Source organism: Misgurnus anguillicaudatus, chromosome 6, assembly GCF_027580225.2.
Source record: "Misgurnus anguillicaudatus chromosome 6, ASM2758022v2, whole genome shotgun sequence".
NCBI classification, from domain to species: Eukaryota; Metazoa; Chordata; class Actinopteri; order Cypriniformes; family Cobitidae; genus Misgurnus; species Misgurnus anguillicaudatus.
This window is the reverse complement of record NC_073342.2, coordinates 13,238,455-13,259,939: the sequence shown is the minus strand read 5'-3', so window position 1 is coordinate 13,259,939 and position 21,485 is coordinate 13,238,455. Positions and strand designations below refer to the sequence as shown.

At 39.9% G+C, this 21,485-nt stretch overlaps 2 protein-coding genes across 7 annotated transcripts; one reads left to right on the top strand and one right to left on the bottom strand.

The window, feature by feature from the left end:
• Positions 1–3,157: 3,157 nt before the first annotated feature.
• On the bottom strand, positions 3,158–18,126 carry iftap (intraflagellar transport associated protein). 6 transcript variants are annotated; one of them, XM_055193003.2, is made up of 7 exons: positions 18,011–18,126; positions 11,486–11,628; positions 11,258–11,394; positions 8,288–8,362; positions 7,679–7,733; positions 3,736–3,872; positions 3,158–3,527 (listed from the first exon to the last, which is right to left on the bottom strand). In XM_055193003.2, the coding sequence occupies exons 2-7, from the start codon at positions 11,616–11,618 to the stop codon at positions 3,417–3,419; spliced, it is 648 nt and encodes a 215-aa protein (XP_055048978.2). In that variant the 5' UTR covers positions 11,619–11,628; positions 18,011–18,126; the 3' UTR covers positions 3,158–3,416. The 6 variants fall into 6 exon arrangements, with proteins under 6 accessions (XP_055048978.2, XP_055048977.2, XP_073724639.1 ...); XM_055193002.2 differs by lacking the exon at positions 18,011–18,126 and adding an exon at positions 17,344–17,485; XM_073868538.1 differs by lacking the exon at positions 18,011–18,126 and adding an exon at positions 17,430–17,485.
• Positions 17,484–20,866, top strand: rag2 (recombination activating gene 2). The gene is made up of 2 exons (XM_055192999.2): positions 17,484–17,635; positions 18,845–20,866. Exon 2 carries the CDS (start codon positions 18,859–18,861, stop codon positions 20,449–20,451), a length of 1,593 nt encoding a protein of 530 aa, XP_055048974.1. The 5' UTR covers positions 17,484–17,635; positions 18,845–18,858; the 3' UTR covers positions 20,452–20,866.
• The last annotated feature ends 619 nt before the right edge of the window (positions 20,867–21,485 follow it).

The following is a 21,485-nucleotide window of genomic DNA, read 5'->3' as shown; positions in this document are numbered from 1 at the left end:
TTTACAATCATAGGTCTCGAGACGTGCAGGTAGAATCGCGAGTCTTTACACCCGTAGGTCTCGAGTTGCGCAGGTAGAATTGCGGGTCTTTACACTCATAGGTCTTGAGTCGCACAGGTAGAGTCGCGGGTCTTTGCAATCATAGGTCTTGAGTCGTGCAGGCAGAGTCGCAGGTCTTTGCACTCATAGGTCTTGAGTCGCGCAGCTAGAGTTGCGGGTCTTTACACTCGTAGGTCTTGAGTCGCACAAGAAGAGTCGCGAGTCTTTACACTCGTAGGTCTTGAGTTGCGCAGGAAAAGTCGCGGGTCTTTACATTCCTAGGTCTTCAGTCGCAAAGGAAGAGTCGCGGGTCTTTACACTTGTAGGTCTTGAGTCGCGCAGGTGGAGTCAAGGGACTTTACACTCGTAGGTCTCAAGTTGTGCAGGAAAAGTCACGAGTCTTTACACCCATAGGTCTTGAGTTGCGCAGGAAAAGTTGCGGGTCTTTACACTTGTAGGTCTTGAGTCGCACAGGAAGAGTTGTGGGTCTTTACACTTGTAGGTCTTGAGTCGCACAGGAAGAGTCGTGGGTCTTTGCACTCATAGGTCTCGAGTCGTGCAGGTAGAGTCGCGGGTCTTCGCACTCGTAGGTCTTGTGTCGCGCAGGTGGAGTCGCGGGTCTTTGCACTCATAGGTCTCGAGTCGTGCAGGTAGAGTCGCGGGTCTTTGCACTCGTAGGTCTCGAGTCATGCAGGTAGAGTTGCGGGTCTTTACACTCATAGGTCTTGAGTCGCACAGGAAGAGATGCAGGTCTTTGCACTCATAGGTCTTGAGTAGCGCAGGTAGAGTTGCGGGTCTTTACACTCATAGGTCTTGAGTCGTGCAGGTAGAGTTGCGGGTCTTTACACTCATAGGTCTTGAGTTGCACAGGAAAAGTTGCGGGTCTTTACACTTGTAGGTCTTGAGTTGCGCAGGAAGAGTCGCGGGTCTTTACACTCATAGGTCTTGAGTTGCACAGGAAAAGTCGCGAGTCTTTACACTCATAGGTCTCGAGTCGTGCAGGTAGAGTCGCGGGTCTTTGCACTCGTAGGTCTCGAGTCGCACAGGAAGAGTTGCAGGTCTTTACACTTGTAGGTCTTGAGTCACACAGGAAGAGTCGCGAGTCTTTACACTCGTAGGTCTTCAGTCGCACAGGAAGAGTCGCGGGTCTTTACACTTGTAGGTCTTGAGTCACGCAGGGTGAGTCAAAGGTCTTTACACCCATAGGTCTTGAGTTGCGCAGGAAAAGTTGCAGGTCTTTACACTTGTAGGTCTTGAGTCGCACAGGAAGAGTTGCGGGTCTTTGAACTCATAGGTCTCGAGTCGTGCAGGTAGAGTCACAGGTCTTTGCACTCATAGGTCTTGAGTCGCACAGGAAGAGTCGCGAGTCTTTACACTCGTAGGTCTTGAGTCGTGCAGGTAGAGTCGCGGGTCTTTACACTCATAGGTCTCGAGTCGTGCAGGTAGAGTCGCGGGTCTTTACACTCATAGGTCTTGAGTTGCGCAGGAAAAGTTGCGGGTCTTTACACTCGTAGGTCTTGAGTCGCACAGGAAGAGTCGCGTGTCTTTACACTCATAGGTCTTGAGTTGCGCAGGAAAAGTTGCGGGTCTTTACACTCGTAGGTCTTGAGTCGCACAGGAAGAGTCGCGAGTCTTTACACTCATAGGTCTTTAGTCGCACAGGAAGATTTGCGGGTCTTTGCACTCATAGGTCTCGAGTCGTGCAGGTAGAGTCACGGGTCTTCGCACTCATAGGTCTCGAGTCGCGCAGGAAGAGTCGCGAGTCTTTACACTCCTAGGTCTCGAGTCGCACAGGAAGATTTGTGGGTCTTTGCACGAATAGGTCTTGAGTCTTTACACTCGTAGGTCTTGAGTTGCACAGGAAGAGCCGCGGGTCTTTACACTCATAGGTCTTGAGTTTTGCGTCTTTACACTTGTAGGTCTAGAGTCGCGGGTCTTCGGACTCGTAGGTCTTGAGTCACGCAGGTAGAGTTGCGAGTCTTTACACTCGTAGGTCTCAAGTTGCGCAGGAAAAGTTGCGGGTCTTTACACTCTTAGGTCTGAAGTCGTGCAGGTGGAGTCGCCGGTCTTTACACTCATAGGTCTTGAGTTGCGCAGAAAAAGTTGCGGGTCTTTACACTCGTAGGTCTTGAGTCGCACAGGAAGAGTCGCGGGTCTTTACACTCATAGGTCTCGAATCTCAGGTGTTAACACTCATGGGTTTTTACACAAGGCGGGCTGCACACGAGGGTTGTCGCCAGCGCTGATGCACGGTTTAAGTAAAAGTGTAAACCCCAGCTAATTTAAAGAGCTGGACACGGCTTAGCAATTAGCAAAACAAAAGCCTGAATGATGTCACTGGTACACGTATTGAAACTGCGATCTAGTCACTACACGCTTTAAGTGATATAAAGTGCAATAAAAAAACGAATGAAGTGCAATAAAAACAAACTTTAGCTAGAGCACATAAGTAAATAAAGCAAGCACTTGCTAACAGAGAAAAACAGAACACGCTAACACGAGCTAACAAATACAAACAGAGCCAAACTATAACACTTAATAGTCAATCAAGTATATTAACTAAACAAGCAAGCAAGTTTTCTTAAATCACAACAGATAGTAGTCTAGGCAATAGAAAAGCAAGGTAAACGAGGTATATAGCAAACTCACGTAGTACTGTGTTCCCTTCCAGACGAGTCGCTTTCTCCTGATCTGGGGCTCCATAGAATTACATAGTAGGAAAAAATACTACACTCTAAAAAGTGCTGTATTGGTTCAACCCAGGGTTGGGTCCGTATTGCACAAAACACACTGCTGGGTTAAAATGACTCAACTGCTGGGTTGTTTTAAACCGACTGCTGGGTTATAGTTACCCAACCATTAGTGAATAAAAGTCAATGGTGCTCCAGATTTTTATTTTTTTATCACAAATATTTTTCAAAACAGAACAAAGAAATGTATACAGGCCTGGACCAACTTAAGGGCGAACAAATGAGGACAACATTTTCTTTAATAGAGACTTTACTGTGTAATTTTTCACGGTGCAATCAGTTCCTGATACTGTAGATAAAATTAAGTCTATTCAACTTAGTACTGATCATGTAATGGTTCGTTATGAAACTCATAAAAGTGAATCAGATGGATTCAGATTAGTTTTAATGAAGTAAAAAGCGTCTGAAGACTTAGTTGAGTGATGGTGCTGAAGATCCTTCAAACTGGTGCTTCACACAATGACATGTGTGATAAACTCCTGATTTATTTTCAAAACAGCCATTTCGCCTTTCTCCTCCTTTTAGTGCCAAAACAAAAAAAACGCATTTGACCCTCTTAATGAGGATTTACTCTGTAAAACCAGAGTTGTTAAAAGCTTTTGCCAGTCTTACTATTTCCAATTAAGCTCAAGATGGTCTATGGTTTTGTTCTCGGATCGAATGTTTGCGAGTCAGCACGACGGTGTCGTAATCGAAGTTCTCATCCAGATGAAAAGGAAGAACCATATCGCTTTCATTCTATAAAGACAAAGACATCATATAGCAGGTTAATTCAAGGTTTTACGCATTTGGTAGATGCTTTCATCTAAAGAAACGTCATGCAAGGCATACATTTTTATCAATACGTGCGTTTCCGGAGAATCTAACACACAATTATTTGTTGCTGACGCAATGCAATACCAATTATGCTATAGGAGTTCATGTGAAATACAGTCGTTGTGTGTACCTGATCCTCAGCAGTTTGTGTTTTGTCTGTGCTTTGGTCTGTGAAAGTAGATGACATCTCCAACAGCGTGTGATGACAGAGAGATGAAGCAGACGCATCTAGATGCTCTTCAACTTCACCAGGTAATACAGATGTGCCTGGCAAAAGTGGACGAATCACACAAAAAGACATTTGCATGGATAATACACTTTATTATTTACTATTTAATACTTATAAAGCTGTTCTAGTACTTGATTTATTTCAGACAAAACACAGTTATGGCCCCTGCACTCAATGATTCAGAGTTTAAACGAAGAAAATCTTGCTTAAACTAACCCTGTAAGTAAACATATCAATAAAATGATTTTTGTGTATCTTTTATGTATCTACTTTTTATCTTGTTCTTGTGTGTTTGAGAGAGACATCGCACTTGGCAGAAATGCGACGGATGCTGATCTTAATTAAACATCCAATTACCAACACAGTGAAATTCATACTTTCAGCTGCTAAATGCAGACCAGGCATCTGACGGCATAGCATGCATTTTTCCATTTGTGCACTGTGATCTTCAAAAAATCCCCACCAAGAAAACAAGATCATAAAGGAAACACAGAAAGGAGATTTTCACTGCTAATGACTCTGAAGGCCATAAGCCCCCTTGACTGGCGCGGAGAGGCGTTTCATTAAAACCGCAGGTACCCTGCCATTAGACCACCGGCCCTTGATCGGATTTGACAAGGCCGCCTTCACGCCACCTTCCCCTTGACCCGACTGAAGATTCCTTTGGACGGCAAAGGCCGGTCATTAAACCTCGATGTAAAGGCAATTATTGCTGTCGTCTCCGAGTTGTGCGCCCGCCTTCACTTTCTCTCTAACTTGGCGCTCTCCATTTTTTGCAAAGCCCAGCAGTGGCGTGATTATTCATGCTAATTACGCTAAAGTTCTGCATCCACCTTTTTGTTATTCAGAGGGTTTGACTGGCATTCTAACCACGACACCTAATGAATTTTACATACCTCTCCCTTCTTCTGTATTAACCCCTTTGATCACAAAAAACACCACAGGCCATAAACGACTAGTTGTGAGGTTAACTCATGTAGTTTTATTTTTCTAGTTTTAATATTTTGCAGCATTTATAATACGGTGAGATTTGATAACGTTGAATGCAATGAAAAAGCAATGAAAGGTCACGTTCTTTCTGTGTTTCTGAAGCTTTGATTGTGTTTACAGTGCGCAATATTACATGTGTCCACGTTTCACGTGTATAAAAGTGGTATTTTTCACATAATTTACTTATCTGTATAGCACTGTTTTCACTGTCCTCAAAACGGGCTGATTCCTTGTTCTATGAAGTCCCTCCTTCAGAAATACGTAACGAGTTCTGATTGTGTAGTTTGTTTAGTGTGCTGTGATTCGATAGCAGCTTAGCTTACCGTTAGCTTAGCTGGGGACTGATGTATTCCTGTGGGCGGAGTTTAGTCAAAAAACTGTTCTAGTGATGTCATTAAAGCAGGAAGTAGAGGGCTGTAGTCCAAACCGGCCGTCCGTCTGTTAGTTTTTCAGCATTTTGGTTAATGCCAATACAATTGTCCATGTTAAAGGTCACATTCTGTCTGATTCCATTTTTTAAACCCTAGTTAGTGTGTAATGTTGCTATAATAGCATAAATAATACCTGTAAAATGATAAAGCTCAAAGTTCACTGCCAGGCGATATATTTCCTTTAACAGAATTCGCCTTTCAAAGCCTACAGCGAACGTCCGGTTTGGACTACAGCTCTCTACTTCCTGCTTTAATGACGTCAGTAGAACAGTTTTTTCAATAAACTCTGCCCACAGGAATACGTCAGTCGCCAGCTAAGCTAACGGCAAGCTAAGCTCCTATCGAATCACAACACACTAAACAAACTACACAATCAGAACTCGATACGTATTTCTGAAGGAGGGACTTCATAGAACAAGAAAGACATCAACCTGTTTTTAGGACAGTGAAAACATCAGTATAGAGATAAGTAAATTGTGTAAAAAATACAATCACAATCAAAGCTTCAAAAACACAGAAAGAACGAGACCTTTAACTAATCAACATATATTTTTATATAACTTAACAAATTAAGGTAAACAATTTCAACAGGTTATGTTCAACTTATCACATAAATTGTAACTTATTTTGCCCTTCATGACAACTGTGTGGGGGGTGAATGTTTTTTGTAACTCCTCTGTTTAAATTATATTAAGTCTTAAAGTTCTGCATAATTAAGGGCGTGGCCACTTGAGTGACAGGTGAACTGCCATTGCAGTCACTGAAGTCGAGCTAGATGGGCATGGTTACAGTAACCAGCCACCTCACCTTCACCCACTTTCCGCCTATTTCCCATTTTCGGTTATCCAGGGGGATGCGTGTTGAAGCGCAGCCAACATGGCGACGGCGGGCACCGCCTACTATTGGCTTCAAAATAAAATTAAATTAGTTAAATTAGAGCCTTATTTTTTTAAGTACGCAAATGCATTTTTTACATTTTTGCTCGCAGGCTACAAAAATGTGCATTGTTAGTTTATGATATTACAGTTTTTTACGATTCCTTACACACAAAATCTTTTCGTGTCACACAATTTTTGAAACCTCTCAATCAAAGTGCAAAACTACATGCCAAATCTTCAAAACCATAATCTATTTCTCAGCCTTTGACTCAGTTTTCAGTTGCATAAAACACTTTTGTCAAAACACTACACACAATTCTCTACCTAAAACACAAAGATCTATGAGGAAGTGACTTGCTTTCCTTTTCCAAACACAACCAAATCAAAATGCTACACTTATTCACCAGGTCAGACAGACACACTCCTCACATGTGCAAACACTAAATGCTTAACTGATCACTAACCAATCACTGCTTTACTTTACAGTAGTATAGATAGGCCTATAAATAGGTCAAATGTCAGATTACCGGTTTTGGCAATCTGTTGCCAACTGTTGTTTCACGCTTCCGTTACAGTGACAGAACAGGTCACAACGTAAATCTTTATTGGCTGTTTTAAGTCTCCTGAGATATCATTTTTACTCCAATTCAGGTGTTTTCAGTACTCAGATCATGATATGAGGTACGTGATTTTCACTTTCTGATTGACTGTCCGTGCTAAGCATTAAGTCATTACATTCCAACTCCACAAAAGCGGTGCTAATCCAGGGTTTCATAACCCAGGGGTTAATTTCAGAGATAACCCCACTTCTAAATTACAAGTGTGAAACGCTGCTTAACCTACGGTTAAAACGGGTTTAGACAAAGATAAGCTGGTGTTAAGCGCAGTGTGAAAAGCCCTTAAGACAGAAAGTCTGATCCAACCTACCATATTTATACAGAGTTAAATCTTAGTTAAAAATTACAGCTTGACTTGAAAGCAGTTGTGAAGACCCCAAAACCTCCGGGAAAAAGGGTAGGCCCTCTTCTGAACATTATGCCTCTCTAATCCAAAAATGTTTTTATTATTTTTCTATTAAACTGGTCATTTGAGTTTAAATGAGTCTGTCTGGTGCAGAAGAAAAGAGCTGGCTCATGTGCCGTCTCATTAGAAGCCCATACGACGAGCGTTAAGCCTCTCACAGCCAGTGTTTGCCCCCGGCTCTATCGACGAGGGAGCGGGTTAGAAATTTGCATTCACTGAATGCGTTTAATGAATGGTAATATATTTAAATCAAGCCGTACGACAGCCTTAATTACAAAAATATAGTGTGCATATGATATCCATTAAAAGTGAGCTGAGCTCATGCAATCCTTACATATCCATATGAAAAGAATTAATTCGCATTATTTTTGCAGGTGATTTTAATATGTGAATCTGCATTACTGTGTATGTGAATTTCATGCGAATCAGTGATTTGCAAAATCGTATCTCATTTAAAGCTGTGAAATAAGAGGATGTGCACTGTACATATAGTACATACATATAAATATAGAAAATAAACACCTGTGACATCAGTGGTTTCTTCTTCGTCCTCCGAATCTCCCAAATAATTATCAAACTGCCATGAAAAAGAGTAAAAAAACAGATCAAATTTTGATAATTTTTTTGTACTTCATACATTATAATGATAATGAATGATACAATTCACTAGAGACTTCTCTTATGTTCTGTAGTATATCGGTCTTAAAGGGACAGTTCACCCAAAAATAAAAATTTTGTCATCATTTATTCACTCTCATGTTGTTACAAACCTGTATGAATTTCTTTATACTGTTAAACACAAAGAAAGCACCACTGCCTTCCATTATTATTATTATTATTATTAATATTTTTATAGTATTTTTCTTTCCTACTATGGAAGTCAATGGTGCTCATGTTTCTTGCTTGACTACAAATATCTTCCTTTGTGTTTAACAGAATAAAGACATTTTTGTGGCACTGTGGAAGTGAGTAAATGATTCATTTTGGGAAAACTGTCCCTTTAACTGATCATACATGCTGTAATGTAAAGACCTTTCTGCCATTTTAACTCAGTACTTGGTGTGCTTTCACATATTTGATCTGTTCCAAAACCTATTAAGCCGTCTTGCTGTTTAACATCCAATCATTTACCTTCACAAGTTTTTCTGGATTGGGCCTGGCAGCACCACCCAGTATTCCTCCAACACAACCAGCATCCAGCACCACCTTCAGTACAAACACACACACAGGCTCTTAAATTCACCCTCGTCATCTCATTTCACTTAATGATGCTCAAAAATGCCGGCACCCAGTGAACTAGCATGATTACGTTCGAAACGACATTACGATCAATACGACTGTTTTTCTCTCCCGGTGGTGTGGAGCTAAATATGGCAGAATCTCTTTTAGCATTGAGCGGCCTGCGCTGTTGGCCGATGTGCTTTGTGTTATTGACAGTAACTGGTGTTGCGGCTCGTCAAATCCCCGCTAAGATCAATATGCGAGCCAGGCAGAAGTCGTAAGCGTTGAGCGCTGACGTGGGGACAGATGACAAAATACACATCTCGATGAAAGCGTCCAAAACTGAGAGAGCGGACAAATACAGAGAAAGGGAAAATAAAAAGAGGGAATGTTAATGGTGCATGTCAGTACAAAAGTGACCATTATGATGCTAAACTGTTGCCAGGGTGTACTAGGATTTTTCTGAAGGAGGGTTCGGGTCTAAAAGTTTCATGTGTGCCTCGGATACGGGTCGAGTATAATATTAAATTGAATGTGTTTTTGCCAAATAGACCCGAGAAGACCCAAACTATCTTGTGTGTGTGCATCAAATCCTTTTCCAACCCCTCCTTTGTTTGCCAAGAGCTCTTGTGACATCATGTGGCTGGGGGTATTGTTTTTTGTTGAGACAGACCTGTCAATCAATCAATTTTGAATGTACATTTTTGCGGTTACTTTGGTGTCATCATCAGATAACAAATGAAAATAATTGAAGCAGCGAGTCAAATTGGTTGCGAGCCCACCGGGGTTTCTTTCTGCCTGACTGGTGCGTGTGGGGCTGCTAAATGCACACACATCGCTGCTGTTTTCATTCGGGTGCAGTCGGGTTATATATTTATTTATTTATTTATTTATTTATTTATTTATTTATTTATTTATTTATTTATTTATTTATTTATTTATTTATTTTTTATGCACCTCAGGTTCGGGTAAAAAGTGATTCGGGTCATTTCGGGTCGGGAACATTTCTTTGGAGCCGAGAAGACCTTTAGTTGCAACTAATTCTAATGCTGCATTCACACCAACCATGAATAGAGCATTTGTCGCATATAATTTATAATAATGTTAAGTATAATTAATGTTAAGTCAATGTAAAGATGGAGGTGTCGCGGCACGAATGAGGCATTTTGCGCGGTGCGGTAGATCTCTAGTTCGCGCGAATGACGCAAATTGAGTTTCTGGCGTGATGCACGCATTACGCGCAAAATGTTGTTTTTTGTGCATTTACGTTTTACACGAATTTGCGTCTGACGCCGAGTTGAAAATTTTGAGCTTTGGCGTCAATTCGTGCCACGTTAACCAATCAGGAGCCGGGATAGAGCGCCTGTAGTTGGTGTCCTGAAGGGTGATCCTCGCTCCAACACGGGACAACATCTCCAGAGCAAATACAAAGCCGTAACTCTCTCGATGAATGCATCAACATTAGCCATCTTGCAAACAGACAAACGCCTAGCACTTGCTGCTCCCACAAGAAGCGGATTTCGCCTCAGACGTGCGTCAATTTCGATTCAAACGCTTGCTTTTTATGCGCGTATATTTCGGTCTAGACACGCGAATGCATTCAAAATGTTCAAGCGGCAAACTAGATGCAGTAGACACAAATTTGATGGTGTGAATTCAGCATAAAATGTGAGTGGTTTGCCATGATGATGCTAGGTTGCTCTGTGTGGTTGCTAGGGCATTGCTTTGTAGTTTGTAGAGGCAAACCCAGCATCCGAAATCGCATACTGTGACAGTAGGTACTCATTGACCGTTAAAAGAGTAGGTACTATGTTGCACAAATTATTTCGGACGTAGTACATCCACCATGATAATAAATCATGTGACGTCGTGATAACAAGTTAGTTGTGCATTTTTTACTGAAATGACGTTAAACAAGTGCAATTTTAACACAAGGGGCATTTGTTTACTATATGTATTTGCATTTGAATAGAGATGCGTTACCGCTTTTGGACATTTTTTAATAAAACAACACCTCTAATTCTTCTTTCTCTCTCAGGAGGTTGCGGGATAGTACTCGCCTCACCTACTGTTTTTCGCCTGCTACATAGTAAGTATGGAAGTAGGCTGTTTTAGACGCAGTAAAACTTTCTTAAAAGTCTTCGCACCACTCGGCGGCCGTCTTTGCAACGCCTCTGGGTAGTTATTTCAGTCATGCAAGATTAAATGCAAGATCTCCCGGAGAGTCTTTATTGATTGATGATTGGTTCTTTTAACTGGAAGGCGGGACTTTAGTCGCCAGAGCGGCAGTATTGAGCATTGCATTATCCCCTATTCATAAGAGTGCTCAATCTTCTTATATCCAATATCTTTGGTTGAACGTTCTGGTTGCTTGCTTAGGACATTGCTAGGTGGTTGATAAGGTTACCCAGCTCGATTCTGGTTTCACAAAGGAAGATATTTTGAGGAGCAGTTTTGGAGCACCATTGACCTTCATAGAAAAAAACACTATTGAAGTCAATGGTGCTTGAATACTGCTTGATTACAAACATTCCTCAAAATATCTTTTTTATAGATTTATATGAATACATACATTTTGGAACAACTTCATGGTGAGTAAATGATGACCGAAATAATGACGTTTTTGTGTAAACTATCCCTTTAAGGCCAAATTGCAATACATAAGGCCAGTGATTTCAACCTCTGAAACCTCTAAACTTTAAGGCCCAAAAAGTGGAAGAACATCAGAAGAACCTGCATATTTGTGTGTGTAAGTGATAAACAGAGCAAAAGCCAATGCAGGAAACTTTGACTTTGATTGAAAGGTAAAAGAAAAAATCTGACTGATAAGAGCGGGCTGTCAGTTCAGATCTATAAGGTTTAGATCTATAATGCACTGACCTCTTCCTGATCAGTAGTCAGTGTGCTTTCCTCTCTTTCCATCTCTGACACTTCATCTTCTCTCTGTTCCTCTTGGCTGCTGTGGGACGAGTCTCCGTGTCTTCTGTGAGCAGTCACACGTGGACCCCTCACATCCTCTGGAGTTGGAATGAACAGTGAAGGTCACGGGTAGAAATTTGAGGATGTATCAGAGGACAGAAGACATGACTGGCATTCGGTAAGGCTTACCTGGGGTCAGGTAGGTGAAGGTGGAAAAAAACTGTTCATAGGTTTGCTCTGGGGCACTGCAGAACTGATCAAGAGCTTCGGTGATGGCCTGGTCATGGTCGTCTATATCTGAACCCTGAACTAAACCTGGCATCCTGTCCAATCTGTTAACATTCACAATAGCAGAGAAGAACATTATTTGGCATAAAGTCATATTGAATACAGTGTTCCCTGGGATCGAACCCATACCGTATGCGTTGCTAATTCAATGCTCCATACAAATTTGTTGGTTCCACTTAAAAAGTAAGTTACCTGATTGACTTAAAATTTTGAGTTAATTCACCTTAAAAATATTAGCTAACTCAAAACTGCTGTGTAGAAAAAATTGTTTCAAATAATATTTGTTAAGTTGAATTAACTCAAAATTTTAAGGCAACCAAGTAACTTACTTTTTAAGTTGAACAAACTTTTTACAGTGTACGCACAGGATAGTAACAGGAGACTGGAGTGAATCAAACAAGTCATTCCTATTAAATACATTTACAATTATGCGTTTGGCAGATGCTTTATCTAAAGCAACTTACAGTACAATACAAGATATTTTTTATCAGCATGCGTGATACTTATTCCCAGCCAGCCTGTTTTTAAAAAGTTGCCTGCAAGGATTTTTTGTGATTTTTACAAAATGCCTTCCAGGAAAATTCTCTTCTATAAATATATAAACAACATCCAAATATATCAAATGAAAGAACAGACCTTCTGCTTTCAAACAAACCAGCAAAACGGGGAAAATGTTTCATCTTATCTTCATTTGATCTCTTTTTATAACCTCTTACAAATGGGTAGGTTTTTAGCAAAAATCTGAAATAATAGCATTTTTGTAAAGGAAGATTTTTGTTAGAGATCAGATTCAGAACAATTATCAAAACATTCACAAATAATGTTTGCTTTCATTTTTTATAAATTAAGTAAGAGCACCATCTAGTGGATAGAGGATTTACAGATTACAGTAAAAACTCATCAGGAAAGCGTCATTGGCAGGTAAATGTTTTCTCCTAATTGACGAAATAACTTGTCAATGGCAGGGAAAGAGTTAAATATGAAAATCAAATTAGTTTGTTTTCTGTAACCGCAATACACAATGTTGAACGTAATGTGTGGAATTTTGTTTCAATATACCGATAAACATTTAGCTGTTTATGTTCACTTAAGCAAGAAAGAAAACTAAGTTTAGTCAGTCCTTCCAGAAAAACGCTGAGTTTTTTTGTGATTGTTGCAGGCAAAAATCCTTGATTTTGCGGCACGTTTTCTTAAAAAATGCGATGGAATATGCGGGATATTTATGCAATTTATGCGATGGAATTGCGGGAATTTGCAAAAATTGCGGAACTTGCAAAAACTGCAGAAACTTGCAAAAGCTGCAATGATGTTCACTTCACATAATCACGTCACTTTATAACGTTCCCATGGCAATAGAGGACACGGCTGTGCTTTTGGGAAGTAAATGCAACATTTTTCAACTTTCTGCTAATATATATGTGACTTCTTGCTACAAAAATGCGGAGATTATGAAATCATGCAAGCCCCGCATATTTTGTGCGCGGAAATATGTAATTAATGCGGCGAAAGTGCGTCATATTTGGAAAAAATGCAGCCCCGCATAAATATGCGGACTTTGGCTGATTATGCAATATATCGCGCGATCGCACAATCGCGTTTTTCTGGAGGGACTGTTCAGTGATCACGCATGTGTTATACATATACGAGCTATACACACTGATAAATGTCAAGAGTGTCCCACTGCTGTGTCCCACTTATCGAACTGTCATTATCATTTTATCAAAAAATAATAATAATAATATTTATATTGAGAAAATTATCGTTATTCAAGGACCTTTCAAGGACTTTCCAGGTCCAATTCAAGGACTAAATGTTACCTTTTAAGATACATTGTTACAGTTCCCTTTCGCGGGAACTCGGGCTGAGTCACTGCGGTGACACTTTGGGGACGCATCCAGGGGTAAGTCAAGTGCGTCTTAATGTGAATATCAAATTCAACCAATGCCGAGGCTTAACGACAAAGACAGGGTGACGTGGGAGCCAGGAAATATATTGTAATCTGAAATATTGCCAAAGACGGCATAACAGGGACACAGGAAGTAAGACAAGGGAGACGCACCGTCTCGTTCCCTTCTCAGGGAACAACACTTACATACATAACCCGAGACGTTTTCATGTGTCAAACACAACTATGCAAAAAAGCATTTTGGTATGAATCAAGGTTTGCATACAGAAGACATAAGCATTTAAAGCGAACAGTTTAGCACGTGTGCTTAAAACGTCTAGAATTTTTATGATATTATCCTACACTACACAGGGAATAATATGGATTTTTTTTTTTTAGAAAACTTCTTGCATAAAATAGATTCAAGTACTTGTAATTACATGTATCTATGTATGTATATTTTCAAAAACTTTCCAGGGCCTTGAATTTTTTCCCCCAGATTCACAAACTTTCAAGGATTTCAAGGACCCGTGCCTGTTATCGAATTATCACCCAGCACTACTTTACAGAAAATGTTGTGCTTCAAAAAAAAAATTATTTTAGTTTTTCTAATTTAGTTTTGCAACCGCCGGTGGATCTGTAGAGTTTAAGGGGGGAGTTTAAGAAATTCACAAAAACTAAATCAAGTGAAAATAAAACACGCTGTGTGTTTATTAAATATTTTGGCATGTGTGCACATTTTATTATGTTTAAAAATAAATAAAGTAAAGCTACAAGAAAGGTTTGCATGTGAAAAATTTACAAAATGCAAAAATGGATCCCGCAGTTCTCAACAGGTCACCATTATCCATCAACATGCGTTAGAGTCGCATTAGCCCTGATTGGAATAAAATTATCACTTTGAAGTTCAACTTAATTACAATCAATAACGGCTGGAAAGAGAGGCGGACAGTGATTGCTGTGACATTAAAAAATAATGAAGAATGGAGATGATGATCGTCAGAACCTCCGAGCTGTCGCCGTATCATTCATCATGAACTCGCCCCAGGGAGAACCATCTTCAGGTGGCACAACATTAGCCGGGACCGAAACAGGTGCTACACTAGAGTCTAATTACTCCACTCCATCAATAATACAGCACAAATCCTTGCATGGCCCTGAGCGTCAGCTGTACCACTGACCCTCTTCTTTCCTCCATCTCTCTCCATGTTCAGAATAGCACACTTTGTACTTGTACTCTTTTAGTGGTATAGCATTTATGTACTCCGCACAGTATGCAACTTGTATGCACTCTATGGATGACTGAGAACACCTGGGTACACTGCCAGAAATACAGTAGACTCGTTTGAGACGCGCCTCGCCTGAAATTTAGACGAGAGCAGGCGGCTGCAATAAGGGGAGGAGTAAATAAAGAGCTTGCTAGTCGGACACTCCAAAATGTACAGGTTAATCGGTGTGCGGATGAGAGGCATCCATTTGCCACAGCCGAATGCGAATCTCCTCCAGAACTCAACAGGTTTTTTTTACCGCATTCGTAAACGTGAACATTGGCATGTAAGTGCGCTTGAACGGGGGAATAAAGCTCTCCTCCACAGCGCTCGAAAACAGCGGACGAATTCTTTATTGTCTGCTGCTACGTCTCAGGGGAGACGATGAGCGTCCTCTTTCACAGCCCTGCTCTTCAGCACGGGCTCACAAACACACAGGTGCTCCACTGTTTGTGTTTTTCAATGTTCTTACAGGCACTCGTGGTTACAGTTACTTTGTTTTGCACGCTGTTTTGTCATCACACACACACATACACAAATTGCATGAGGGCTCACACACAAACATCTTTACATCCCCCAAAACACAAAAAATGATGCGCTTTCTCTCCCCAGTCTCCTTATTTTTCCTTTAAAGAGCCGCCGAGCAGAAAACAGTTAATGCAAATATAAGCCTAGGGGAAATAAGGAGCATCCGAACTACCCCCTGCCAAAATCCAATGCGTGACTCACATTTGGTATTTGGCGTAATGACAGTGAAGCATTCGGTTCCTCGCTTAAACCTGGCATCACACACCACTCAAATACACGGGGAAATGATTTTAACAACATATTGCACATGACATGATACCCCATCACAGATGAATAATGAAGAGCTTGTTTTGTGGTGTATGTTGCAGGTTGTTGCCCAAAGAAGTTGCCTACAAAGTACAGTGCCAAGACAAAAAGAAATGATAAACAAGAACCAAATTCCTATAAAATCATAATCTGGAATAATCATAATAATGGGATCAAACGGGAATACTGAACTCTTAGAATTTAATAAGGTCCTTCGGGACAAACTGAAATATTAGTAGGGTTGCAAAATTCTGGGAATTTTCAAGGCTGGAAACTTTCCACGGGAATACAGTAGCTAGCTAGCTAGCCAGTAAATCAAATATCTAAATGTAAGCTAGCTAGCTAGCACTATTATAATAACTATAATAATGTTTATTATGCTTTTGTGTTATGGGTGTTTCACACAGTACGTCGCAACCGCAAGTGTATAGTTCTTTATAGGAGACGTGCGGAAAGTGGGAAAACGGGGCGAATACAGAGGTGAAGCAGAGTTGGTCCACACGCCTTGCCTGTGCACCCCAAAAACTGTCCCTTTTAAAGACACGGGTCTTCACGACAGGCGCCATTGAAGATAAACATATCTGCACTAAATGCTGCACAAAATGCTATAGACGGTTTCATCAGACGCACATGCACTGAGGCGGTACACGTCTGGATCGGAACTTTTTTCCGGTTTTGTTTTTATAATGGTCTGACTTGTTGCTAAACTGATCTCTTGAACAAATGCCTCGTCGCAAATAACACATTTTTTGGTTTCCTAGGTAATCTATGTGTTGTTATTTTTTTTGCTTGTTATATAAATAAACTACGTTTAAATAACTTTGTTGTTATTTATTCTTAGCGGAGTTTACCGAAAGTTACGTGTGGACCACGACAGCCGCTTGTTTATGTTGTTACTGCTGAAACCGTCTATACACGAGAAAGCTGTAGCCGCGCGGCGATCCCGCCGCTTGCCGGGTACCGTGTGAAATGGCCTTTACTCAAGAAAAGAATCAATTAAAGTTCTACTTACAATTAAATTACTCAAGATATCACTTTTTATCAAAAAATTGTATTACCTTGCGTGCATGTCTGCTTATGACCAAACAAAATGTTTATTTATGTTTATGATATTGTTTATATAAATTTCCCTAAATTTCTAAATAATTCCCGTAAAATTTCCAATTTGGAATATTTCCAAAATTCCCCAGATTAAGCTACCATGGAAAGTTGCTGGACATTTACCAGAAACTTTCCGCCCCTTTGTAACCCTAAATACTTTTTTATTTCAGTCATATTTCATTTAGCATGCAACAAACTCTTTCTGTTTTCTTTTGCTTTCTCGTTATTTCTATACTGTTTTTCGAACGTCTCTACTGTTTGTTCATAAACGTTTATTCTGCGATGCAGCTTTGCAATAATTTAGACACAAAAATTATAAACTTGATATATTTGATTATAAATTTAATTTAGAATAATAGTTGATCATATGTTCCTGTAGCTCAAAGAGCATTGCATTCCCAGCACAAAAGGTTGGTGGGTTTGATCCCAGGGAACACGCATGCTCATCAAATGTGTGCCTTGTAATGCACTGTAAATTGCTTTGGATAAAAGTGTCTGCCAAATGCATAAATGTAAATATAATATGATTCAAAGTCCAATATGATTCAGATTCCTACGAAAATGCAAACTTATGAAGTGCCTGTAACATCCAACCATCCAGTAACATCCAACCCAATTGTGATGTAAAATGCAACAATGTACCGAGTCGTACAGTATGATCTGACCTGTACCTGTTGAATCTATTGATGGGTCTATAGATGAATGAATCATAACCAGCTGTAGACCACTAATGCAAAGTGCACATTAGTACACCAACCTATGGTGCACTGAATTTCGGCTTGTTTTCATTCAAACTCTGAGTGATGTGTTCTGCCACCTGTTAAAAACAGCAGTTACAGGCAGTTAACCTCAAGATGAGCCAGTCAACCTTCACAAACACCGAGTCCCAGCCACTGTCACTAACCTATTTGTTTTTATATATCTAGAATAAGCTCTCACATTTCGGGGGGCATTGGCAAAGAGGTAAGAAATATACAATAATATACATTTATTAGGAGTCTGTATTGTTATATAGATTGAATATTACGTAATGCTTAATGTAGTCTTTCTGTCATGTAATGTACAATCGCAAAAAATGTCATATACCAGTTACATAAATAGATTTATATATATATATATTTTTTTAATATAAAACCGCGAATTTGATTTTTATAGTGTCATTATGCAAGTGTTGACAGTCTGCGCAGTTCATAGTATATTTTTTAGCGTATTTTATTACCTAAAGACATTAAAATTCTGTCTAAAAAACCGTAAAAATTTGAAACATTGTTGTATGGTAGTAAAGATGTTAAGTAATATAAGCGTTCGGAGCGTATCAACAGATAAAGTCAGACCTACCATTCAAAAGTAGAGCGAGAGGAAGCGGTTGTTGCACTGAATGCTGGGTAATGTAGTCTTTACATCGCAACCTTAGCGACAGTTTCTGAGGGAAATTGAATAAAGAAAAACTACAACTCGTGTGCTGTATGAATGCATCCCCCTTTTTGGGAAACAAGGTTTGCTAAATATTGTTCCGTATTAGTAATATGTGACCATGCCTGTGAAATCCACGCTAAAGTTTAATAACCTAAAAGATTAGGAGCATCAGAGTTTGATTTTAATCTTTTTTTAACAATAATTTCATTCTTTGACATTACTTTAGCTAGTCAATGTTAAAGATATCAAGGTTATATTTTCACAGAATATTCTTTACATTATGGTTATTTATTAAAGGGATAGTTCACTTTAAAATGAAAATTCTGTCATCATTTACTCGCCCTCATGTTGTTCTAAACCTGTATGAATTTCTTTTTTCTGATGAACACAGAAGATATTTTGAGAAATGATGGTAAACACACAGCAGTAAGTGACCATAGACTTCCATAGTAGGAATTAAAAAATGATGGAATTTAATGGGTTCAATTATAAAAAAAAAATCCATTTAGTCATTTATCACAATACTTCCAAAATATTTTTTTCCTACTATGGAAGTCAATGGTCACTTAGTGCTGTGTGTTTACCATAATTTCTTAAAATATATTTTTTGTGTTCATCAGGGGGAAAAATACATACAGGTTTAGTACAACATGAGGATGAGAAAATGATGACAGAATTATTTATTTATTACTTTAAAAATGAAACAAGAATTGTTATATTTTTATTATATTATTATTTTTTATTATATTTTCACAGCTCTCTGCAAAAGGATGACTTTACAGTCTCTAACTGCTGTAAACTGTGCTAGCCTTATTCAACCAGGCTGCTCCCTGCTTGAGTTGGAGGGTGATGTTTACCTCTTCGGCCAAAAGGGCTGGCCAAAACGCTCATGTCCGACGGGGGTTTTTGGTGTGCGGCTAAAACAAGGAGAACTTAAGCTCCGTCCCATTTCTTTCTCGAACAGCTCCTGTTATCTTCCTCCCCTTCGATGCCCAGCGATAGCTCATTTTAAACCCTCCGATGACAGCCCCGAATGTTACCTCATTCACGGCGGGCGGACGCCCAACAACGAGCTGTCCTCAAGTCTCTATATGCTGAGCGTGGACAGCAGGGGATGCAACCGTAAGATCACCTTGCAATGTAAAGAGAAGGAGTTGGTTGGAGAAGTTCCTAGCGCACGGTACGGCCACACCATCAGTGTGATCCACAGCAGAGGGAAGACGGCCTGTGTTTTATTTGGCGGTAGATCCTACATGCCGCCTGCCGAGAGAACCACGCAGAACTGGAACAGCGTTGTGGACTGTCCACCGCAAGTCTTCCTTATTGACATGGAGTTCGGTTGCTGTTCTGCACACAACCTACCCGAGCTCACGGATGGCCAGTCATTTCACGTGGCCCTGGCAAGAGAGGACTGTGTCTACTTTCTGGGCGGTCACATTCTCAATTCTGATTGTCGACCTCCTCGTCTGATCCGTCTACGTGTGGAGCTTCTCCTAGGAAGCCCTGTCCTGACCTGTAGTGTTCTCCAGGATGGTCTGGCTGTTACCAGTGCCATTGTCGCTCCTATTGGCTATCATGAGTACATCATTATTGGTGGTTACAAATCAGAGTCCCAAAAGCGTATGGAATGCACTTATGTTGGACTCGATGATGTTGGAGTACACATGGAGCAACGTGAACCACCACAGTGGACCGGTGAAATAAACCAGAGCCGTACTTGGTTCGGGGGAAGCTTGGGAAAAGGAAGCACGCTTCTTGCCGTTCCCTCGGAAGGAAATCCAGCTCCACCAGACGCTTACCATTTCTACCAAATCAGCTTCCAGCAGGAACGAGATGGAGATCAAACAACTCAAGGTTGCAGTCAGGAGTCCAATGAGTTGGAGGACTCTGCACCATTGGAGGACTCGGAGGAGCTCTATTTTGGCCGCGAACCTCACGAGTTGGAGTACAGCAGCGATGGAGATGGTGACACCTACAACGAGGAAGACGAGGAGGATGAATCTCAGACAGGTTACTGGATCAAGTGTTGCCTCGCCTGCCAGGTAGACCCAAACACATGGGAGCCATATTACTCTACTGAGCTCACCCGTCCTGCCATGATCTACTGCTCCAGGGGGGAAGGTGGACACTGGGTTCATGCTCAGTGCATGGAGCTCTCCGAAAACCTTTTGCTGCGACTCTCGCAAGGCAACAGCAAGTACTTCTGCCTGGATCACGGAGGCCTGCCCAAACAAGAGATGACACCACCACGCCAGATATTGCCTTTGAAGAAAGTCCCATTGAAGATGACCCATCGCAAGACACCGGTCACACTGAAAATGACCCCAGCCAAGAAAAGCTTCATCAGGAGACTTTTTGACTGAGCTGTTGTTGTGGAATGTCATGATATCAAACAAATGCGATTTTTGTGTGTTTGGTTGTTTTATATTTACAGTGTAATTTTTAGACTGATTTAAACCACTGAAATGTATTATGGTTAAATGATAATATGCACTCAACTGTTTAACACATCATTGGTTTATTATTACTGATTGATTGATTGATTGATTGATTTATTGATTTTATTTGACCACTTAAATATAAAAATATAAAACAGTACTCTGAGTCATACATTAAAATACATAAATAGTCAGGGATAACACAATAGAGCCCAAAGACTTATTTCCATTGTGGTCCCCCGTTGTGGGCTGTTAAATTGTTGCATTAAAAATTTTATAGTTTGATTGTTATATGTCATTATATGTTTTCTTGTAAATTGTAAAATTTCAATAAATAAATGTTTTAAAAAAAAAGTGGATCAAAAAATGTAATGTTTTTAAATAAAAGCTATTTTAAATGGTTTATATCGCTATCTATTCATTTTACCTACATAAAAGATATATATGTGACCCTGGACACAAGTAGGTCATAAGTAGGATGGGTATATTTGTAGCAAAAGCTAACAATTAATTGTATGTGTCAAAATTGTAAATTTTTATGCCAAAAATCATTCGGGCATTAAGTTAAGATTATGTTTCATGAAGATATTTTGTAAATTTCCTACCATTAATATATAAACATTTATTTATGATTAATAATATGTGTCACAAAGGACTTCATTTGGACAACTTTAAAGGCGATTTAATCAATATTTAAATTTTTTTACACCATGCAAATCTGCAGTTTCCAGATTTTCAAATATTGTCCTATCCTAACAAAGCATACAAGAATGAAAAGCGCTAATTTATTCAACTTTCAGATGATAAAACTCTAATTTAAAAAATATACAGTGTGTGTATACTGTATATATATATATATATATATATATTAATTATTTTCAACCCTGCATGGGATCAAAAAGGGACAAACCCAACCCATTGGGTTAATTTAACTTAACAGCTTGGTTTGCCCCTATTTG

What these genes read in the sequence shown, in the direction of transcription:
- iftap (XM_055193000.2), bottom strand. Translation starts at nt 12,264, where the DNA reads ATGAAACATTTTCCCCGTTTTGCTGGTTTGTTTGAAAGCAGAAG. An exon ending in GGTTTGTTTGAAAGCAGAAG is followed by an intron (nt 11,629 to 12,220) that starts GTCTGTTCTTTC and finishes GAATGTTAACAG; the next exon opens with ATTGGACAGGATGCCAGGTT. An exon ending in AGAAACCACTGATGTCACAG is followed by an intron (nt 3,873 to 7,678) that starts GTGTTTATTTTC and finishes CACTTTTGCCAG; the next exon opens with GCACATCTGTATTACCTGGT.
- rag2 (XM_055192999.2), top strand. Translation starts at nt 18,859, where the DNA reads ATGACTTTACAGTCTCTAACTGCTGTAAACTGTGCTAGCCTTATTCAA.